Source organism: Mizuhopecten yessoensis, unplaced genomic scaffold (genome assembly GCF_002113885.1).
Source record: "Mizuhopecten yessoensis strain PY_sf001 unplaced genomic scaffold, ASM211388v2 scaffold5803, whole genome shotgun sequence".
Lineage (NCBI taxonomy): Eukaryota > Metazoa > Mollusca > Bivalvia > Pectinida > Pectinidae > Mizuhopecten > Mizuhopecten yessoensis.
The window spans coordinates 723,542-732,354 of record NW_018406231.1 but is presented as its reverse complement, the minus strand read 5'-3'; the positions used below and the strand labels follow the sequence as shown (position 1 = coordinate 732,354).

Sequence of the window (8,813 nt, the reverse complement as noted above, 5' to 3'; positions counted from 1 at the left end):
GCAAGACACAAACTTCTCCAACATGTGAGATATTGAGCAAAAAAAAGGGAAAAATTTAATGCTTAAAGAAAACGGGATTTACTATAGAGTAAATTCTTTCTACGGCTCCACATGATCAGCTGCTGTCATCTTTAATTTCTGTCAGAGGTATAAATTCTGGTTTCTCCTCCCCCTCAACTGCCCTCTTCAGCTCCATCCTCCCCTTTCTCACCACAAACCACAACAAAAGGAACGTAATCAAAATCTGAAACATACAAATACCAACATTTTTTAAGCGTCACTATGAAAAGCATTAAAATTTCATCATATGCAATTGTTTCACTTTTTTATACATGCATAATTTTCTTTGTATCCAACCCTCTAAATCTACATTTACAAAATTCTATGTTCAAATGAGGAATGTGAAACATATTTTATAGTAAGGATATATCACAGGTCCCAAAGATGCATATGAATATATGTTCCAGAAAGTAGTATTCACCAGAGCACAGTTGTTAAATTTAGTTTAATTATCTTAACAACATATTAACATACAAATTCCATCTAGTATATGTCGAAATGACCTGAAATTCATAACTGAAATTTTTGAAAACTTATCAAGATTCAAATCATTAACATACAAAAACATGAAAATATATGTTAGTTTTCAAATAGTTGTTTTGAAAGTTTGTTTAGATTTTTTTTAAAAACTTTGTTAAGCCGACCAGACTTTGAACAATGCGGACTTGGTAATTGACTCATGTGCTATTATTATAATGATAAATTCATTAAGGTGTTTTACAGTAATCAACCTAATAAGCACACCCTGTCCTTATTCTGGTTCATTAACTCATTAACCCCTGAAGACACACTTGAACTCTTCCCATTCAAAGGTTGGAATAGATTATTATGATATTTCAGGGATGAATGAGTTAAATAAGCACTGACCTATCTAGCTCTTCACTTTGATTTACTTACTTGAAAATATTATCTATTAAACAGTTGCTTCTAAGAATTTTGGAAAGTTCTCAAATCAAGCATATTTTCCTATATTGCTTATTAGCATCAATGGCACTTAACACTTATGGTAACATCTGAAATTTGTGTCAGATGTATATATATGATATTGAAGGTACCTATCTAGTTGTACCATATATGGTACCTAGTTTAGTTTTTTGATATACAACATCAATCAACAGTGGGGCCACATCACACAGTATTGAGTGTTGTTAATGATTTTCAAGGTAAAAGTCACACATTGTAACCTAGCATTTCCAAACTGTCTACCTTATACCAGATATTATATATGATATCTGATGACACAAATATAACTTGTATTTTAGGAGGCACGGTAGTCTAGTGGTAAGACGCCGGGATCGTTACCCAAGGGTTGCGGGTTCGAGTCAAGGCACGGCATTGTGTTGTATCTTTGAGCAAGATGCTTTACTCCCCGCTTGTTCCAGTCTACTCAGCTGTAAATGAGTATGTGGTTGGGCAGAGCTAGAATTGTTGAATGCTAGCTGTGAGTGCCGAAATGGCAGCTCCAGCTGTATGCTCCTCAGGGAGTTGGGAACGATATTGGTTGGTTGCAAAGGCCCTATAACCACGGATAATAATTTGTGAACCGCTTTGAGACGACCTACGAACTAGGTCGTGATTAATCGATAGATAAGAACCTTGAATTGTTATTATTATAACACCATCACATACTTTATTTGTTTTAAATTCTGAAACAAGTTCTTACAACTTATATTAATCACTTTTGTTGCCCCATGTGTTAGCACACTTACTTAGGGATCTTAATGTGGGAGGAAACTAGAGTACCTGGAGAAAACCTGCGTGGTTGGGGAGGTAAACCAATACCTTTTCATGTCTGATTGGGGAATCGAACCCCGCCCACTTTTGTGAGGGTGAATGCGCTATCCACTGCACCACATGACCACCCATATCTGACTACACATACAAGTGTCATGTCTCACCTGCTAAGCACTAAACATAACACCACTAAACATAACACCACTAAACGTGACACCACTAAATGTAACTACAATGATCTTGAAACTTTTATCTGGCAGTAATATTTACAAACTAAGCCATGACCCTGACCATAAAGAATTACAATTGTCTTGCTGATATTCAAGAAACTTTTGACCCTGACAAGAATAATTGTGCACATGTCTTATGTCACGTTACTGTCCAGGTCAAGTTGGAGAAGTCACCATACTGTCAAGGTCATATTTTTGTCAGGTCAAGTTAAAGTTGTCACGTAACTGTCAAGGTCATGTCAGAGTGTCACATTACTCTCAAGGTCAAGTCAGAAACGTCACGTTACTGTCAAGGTCAAGTTAGAGTTGTCACATTACTGTCAAGGTCATGTCAGTGTCACCTTACTGTCAAGGTCAAGTTGGAGTTGTCACCAAACTGTCAAGGTCATGTTAGAGTTGTCACATTACTGTCAAGGTCATGTCAGAGCTGTCCGTTACTCTCAAGGTCAACGCAGATATGTCACGTTACTGTCAAGGTCAAGTCAGAGACGTCACGTTACTGTCACGGTCACATTTTTGTCAAGTCAAGTTAGAGTTGTCACCTTACTGTCAAGGTCATATCAGAGTCTCACCTTACTGTCAAGGTCAAGTTAGAGTTGTCACATTACTGTCAAGGTCATGTCAGAGCTGTACGTTACTGTCAAGGTCATGTCAGAGCTGTCCGTTTCTGTCAAGGTCATGTCAGAGCTGTTCATTACTGTCAAGGTCATGTCAGAGCTGTCCTTTACTGTCAAGGTCTTGTCAGAGCTGTCCTTTACTGTCAAGGTCATGTCAGAGCTGTCACATTACTATCAAGGTCAAGTTAGAGCTGTCACATTACTGTCAAGGTCAGGTCAGAGCTGTCACGTTACTGTTAAGGTCAAATTTATAGAGTTGTCAACATACTGTCAAGGTCATTTCAGAGTGTCACCTTACTGTCAAGGTCATGACAGAGCTGTCAAATTACTGTCAAGGTTAAGTTAGAGATGTCACATTATTGTCAAGGTCAAGTTAGAGCCGTCACCTTACTGTCAAGGTCAAGTTGTCACCTTACTGTCAAGGTCAAGTTAGAGACGTCATGTTACTGTCACATGTCACATGCAGTGCAACTCCGAGGTGATTCGCCAATGATGTCACATGTAACATCACTCCAAAGTAAAATCAGTGATATAATATGTAACATAACTAGCAGTAAAAACCAGGGACTTCATGACACTGTAACTCCTAATCTCCCAGGTTAAGGGAGATTAAAACAAGGTAACATTGTCTCCAAGTAAGGTCCAAAACTCATACCAAAGAGCAAAAAACATCTCTATTTGTCAGAACAGTAGCTAAATTATGCATGAAAGTATCATCATCAATTGAACTGCCAGGTTCGTACAGGTAACGCTATTTATAACAGCTCCAAATCCATATCTCCTGATTAGAATGTCTATAAGGACTGTGGGAGGTGCGATCAAACAAAGGGGCCGGCTATTTATAGGTTTCCCTGGAGACTTCGACCAAAGCATCGTGGTAAACTTTAACGAGAGGCCCATAAGGCCTGTATTACATATTTTTTGTAAGTTGGATAAATCAAGAGGTTGAAACGCTTCCACTAAAACTTGTGTGATCTGTGATGAAGTCTTCTTATTGACAAACAAATTTGAATATTACGCAATTTGCAAGGACAATGGCAGGAATAAATGTACATCATTCTGTTCAAATTGACCTGATGGAATTGAAAATAAGTCAAATTGTGAAAAATGTCAATCAGATGACAGGGTGACTATTTCTGGTATCAAATCAACCAAAACAAATAAGCATACCAGTTCCGAACCAATAAATGATGATAAGTCATATCAAGTTTGGTACCTTACACTGGTCTGACTGAAGATGTCTCAGCCAATCAATTAACATTTAAAGGTCCGTTATGTCTCAGCCAATCAATTAACATTTAAAGGTCCGTTATGTCTCAGCCAATCAATTAACAGTTAAAGGTCCTTTATGTCTCAGCCAATCAATTAACATTTAAAGGTCCGTTATGTCTCAGCCAATCAATTAACAGTTAAAGGTCCGTTATGTCTCAGCCAATCAATTAACAGTTAAAGGTCCTTTATGTCCCAGCCAATCAATTAACAGTTAAAGGTCCTTTATGTCCCAGCCAATCAATTAACAGTTAAAGGTCCTTTATGTCCCAGCCAATCAATTCACAGTTGGTCCTTTTTGTCTCAGCCAATCAATTAACAGTTGGTCCTTTATGTCTCAGCCAATCAAATAACAGCCGGTCCTTTTTGGTAGCTAATTGATTCTTATAAAAAGCACTTGGTTAGTACATGTACCATAAAAGAAACACTTGTAAATGTATAAAGATTTCTCAAAGTCAGACTGAAGGAAACTGAGAAGTCGAAAATGCCTCAGCCAATAAAAAGCCAAGGCTGACATATTTCAAATTCACTCCCCTCAAAAAAGCAACAGGTCATGCTATCAGCATGTCCACATTTACAAGTCCCCTTGGCTCATTGATGCTTCAGCCCAAATTTGGTTTAAATGCCATTCACACGTACTGACAGAGTTAGTTTCAAATGATTTAACACTATTTCCCCTGAGTGGGCTCCACTTTGTCTTAAAATGTATCATCATTACATACATGTAGACTAAAACCTTTCGTTTATTGTTAATCTCCAACTTTCTCTCCTTTTAAATAACGTTTTTATGTAAAGAGTTCACAGTGAGACATCTTCATGCTAAGGTAGCTATAGAAGGCTGTACATTAAAGTCTCCACTAAAGAAGAGTTCCGATTTGTTAAGCATTATTCTGACTTGGTGCTGCTTGACCATTTACTCTAGCGAAGAGGTATATGAAAGAAATACATATATTAGATACATTTCTATCAGAATCAAATAAATGTCTATTGCCTTTAATAAGGTATTCAGAGATCACATTACATTTAATGATGTCCAAATTTGACAAGAGCGGTACATGTACCTGCATACAAATACTGTAAGGTTGATGAAAATCCCATGCTTTTGGAATATATTGGAAAGCATCAAATTATGCATATATACTGTAAAGGGGGAATTTATTGGCATTAGTCAAACTTTCTCCCCTCCCACCATGAAATCAATTTTAGCCCAGTGTTAATTTCGCTTTTCACATTAAATTACTACCGGTGTGTATATATAGTGTGTTGTTTCATTATTTTCGCTGTAATGATAAATTCGTCCACATAATGGAGGGCGAAAAAAGGTGAAAAATTAAATTGCAGCAAAAATTTCCGGGTATACAGGATAAAGTCATATAAAAGACAAAATCTTCTGCCATCAAGCTAGAACAGAGATTGTGCACATTGGTTTGGCTTACAATAGCCCCAGCACACTACAATCTCCAGGGTGTTTTCCTTAATGCAATAGCAAAATACATCTCAATTGTTTTCAAATCCTGTCTTATCACACTTATTAAGATTAATTCCATGATTCTAATTAAATTGTTATCTCTTTAAAATTCAAAGTACATTTATTCATCAGGTGGAAATGCCATTTAAAAGCGCCCGTGTTGAGTGCACGCTAGCCGTTCTTAGGTATGAGATATCAAGTCCGTCAATAGGACCTGCACAAGATTTCACACATCAAGGCCTGCCATCGTGATGTTTTACGACGCAGATAGAACTCTTCACATGCATGCACTGCCGTATAGGTCTTCATGGAATCAATATTTAATTTACAGACTTTACCTATCTCTCTGTTGGTAACTACAAACACGTTTTTCACACCAATTTTATAATTTGATTAAATATTGTTTTTTTTTACCTGTACAGCTAAGATTATACAGTTTTTATTATTAATAGTTATATGTCTCGCTACGTGCGAAAAGTTCAACCCACAGGTTTCACACTAATTTTATAATTTGATTACATGTAGTGTTTTTTTACCTGTACAGCTAAGATTATACATTTCTTATTATTAATAATTATGTGTCCTAGTCTTCTACTTGTGAAAAGTTCAATCCACATTTCCATACCAATTTTAAAATTTGATTACGTATTGTTTTTTACCTTTACAGCTAAGATTCTACATTTTCTATTACTGGTAATTATGTATATGTATATACAACTATTGTATTATAGTAATCATATATATACAACTATCGTATTATTTTTGTCATATTTTATTTTATTTTTTATCATTATTGCACAACATATCTATGTCTCCCTTTATACATGTTTTTCACATTTATTAATGTATTTATCATTATTTATGAAGGTGTCACGTTGCCTCCTGCTGATGTGCTTTTTAAGGTATTTCTATTACACACATGTTCATTTTGTATGTACAATTTCATACATGGTTTATGAGAACTATAGCCCTAGGTAGATTTCGAAAAAAATATACCAGCCTGACATGTTGATTTCATAGCAAATAATGAAACTATTAATTATACATTAGACCTGACATTCAATCTACATGTCCCTCAGGTACCAGGCAAGTGAATTGTATAATCTGGGCACAATCATGAATTACAAACACATGTTTGAATTTTTTTTAAAGAAAATTACAGATTTTTCAGATATGCTAAAATCACGAGCACACGACGAGTGTACTAAGTTTTGATATCTGCATCATTAGCTGTGTAGAATTGCCAGAGATTTCATTATAACTCCATCACTGAACATGTAAGTACATATTAATGATTAGCGAGTAGTTTTCTTGGAAGCTGATCCTTGGAACAGGAGCAGACTAATGCACAGCAAGACAAGGGATTTGAACCCAGGACCCTCAGCCCTTTAGACTATCGCTCTACCAACTGAGCTACCAGCATGGTCACAAACGATCAGCCTGATCTAGTTCTGCTACAACTAATGACTAACCTCATAATAACTGTGATATAACTAGTTAAGTTTTGTTGGACTCGTGAGACTAACCTCATAACAACTAGTTCAGTTTTGTTGGACTCGTAGACTAACCTCATAATAACTAGTTAAGTTTTGTTGGACTTGTGAGACTAACCTCATAACAACTAGTTCAGTTTTGTTGGACTCGTAGACTAACCTCATAATAACTAGTTAAGTTTTGTTGGACTTATGAAACTAACCTCATATTAACTAGTTAAGTTTTGTTGGACTTGTGAGACTAACCTCGTAACAACTAGATAAGTTTTCTTGGACTTGTGAGACTAACCTCGTAACAACTAGTTAAGTTGTGCTGACTTACCTGAACTATAAATATAATGTAGCCAGTAGTTTTGTTGGAGTCATCGGACAGTACATCTTCCATGGACCGCACCGTTGTCCCCATATAACAGTTTAAAATAGATGTAGGCACCAGACCCAAGATGGACGAAGCTATATATGTCAATAAATGGATGTTCGTCAGCTAAAATCAGAAAAAAAAGAGAAAACAAATAAAAAAGGAGAAATGAAATTGTAATATATTGAATTCAATAAAACTTAATAACACTTAAATCATTAAATTAAAGTTAATTTATATCTAAAACAAACTGATGACCAACTTTACCAAAGGATTATGTATGATTTGGTAATTTTATGGCCCAAAAACTAATCAAATTCAAAACCTTAAACCTTACTTTCAAATTACTGTTCAAATTTGCATAGATTAAAGAGAAATTAGAATTTCAGTCGACTTTTTCAAGCTTTCGCATAGTTTTTTCCTTGAAAACTACTACACCACATGTATGCTTGAACAAACTGAATATCAAAGGAGAATTAATGTGTAGCCCCTGGTCATTAAAGAAGTGAATTTAAGTGCGTTGAGTACGTATGGTTGCTTAAAGAAAAACAAGGTGTTAACTGACAAAATTGACTAAATATTCGAGGAGGGGTGCCAATTTGGGCCTTCTGGTGGCTAACACCGATAGATTTATTTTTTGTATATACATACCTTGGGGTTATACAATCATGATATGACATGAAATTAAGGTCAGCTTGGAGACCATCCCGAGATATGAGGGGGTAAAATGGGGGATCAAAATCACAAATGGTCTCTTTTTGACAAAACTACATGCTGTTTTTGAAAGTTTCTTCATCATTTTGGTGTATCTTAACCAAACCTCAAGAATTGGGAGGCGGGTGGGGGGGGTACTGTGAACTGGTTTGTGGGTTACGTAACAAATCATTCAACGGTATCTCGCAACATAAATAAAACAAAATTATTGAAACTTTCTACCATAAAATATCAACAAATTAAAACGAAGGTATTATTGCATTTATTCGGCCATCACATATAGTCTGTAGCTTAATGTAAGGGGAAAGTTGGGGATTAAAAAAAAGACGATGAAATATAAGGAAGCAATTTGTCCATGATTTTTATACTGAAATAGATGGTTGTATAATTAGGCATTGTCACTAATACAACTAGATAACTATTCTATATAATATTAACACACTAGTAAATAATGAGTGCAAGAAGGCCTAATTTGTATCAACTAACAACTTATATTTAAGGGTCCTCGTACCACTGTAACCAAGTATTGGAAACTGATTTTACCAGCATGACTATATAGCTTTGATCAATCATTCTGAAAAGAAAATCATACATTGCCACTGAGAAATAAATAATAAAGATGATACAAACTAAATGAAATCCATAATAGTGTTCCAAGTGTAATAAATTACAGCAGGGCAAGACCGGGATTGAACCCTGGACATTAGACTGTCACAGCAGGGCTAGACCGGGATTGAACCCTGGACATTAGACTGTCACAGCAGGGCTAGACCGGGATTGGAACCCTGGACATTAGACTGTCACAGCAGGGCTAGACCGGGATTGGAACCCTGGACATTAGACTGTCACAGCAGGGCTAGACCGGGATTG

General features: G+C 36.0%; 1 protein-coding gene across 1 annotated transcript in view; it reads right to left on the bottom strand.

Moving 5' to 3' along the window:
• Positions 1-8,813, bottom strand: part of LOC110451112 (transmembrane protein 64-like) — a 44,771-nt gene continuing 35,958 nt past the window's right edge. The window contains exons 2-3 of the mRNA XM_021498971.1: positions 7,194-7,355; positions 1-244 (exon numbers count right to left, since the gene is read on the bottom strand). Of these exons, the coding sequence (XP_021354646.1) occupies positions 116-244; positions 7,194-7,355 (291 nt within the window). The 3' untranslated portion in view covers positions 1-115. The remainder of the gene's footprint in view (positions 245-7,193; positions 7,356-8,813) is intronic.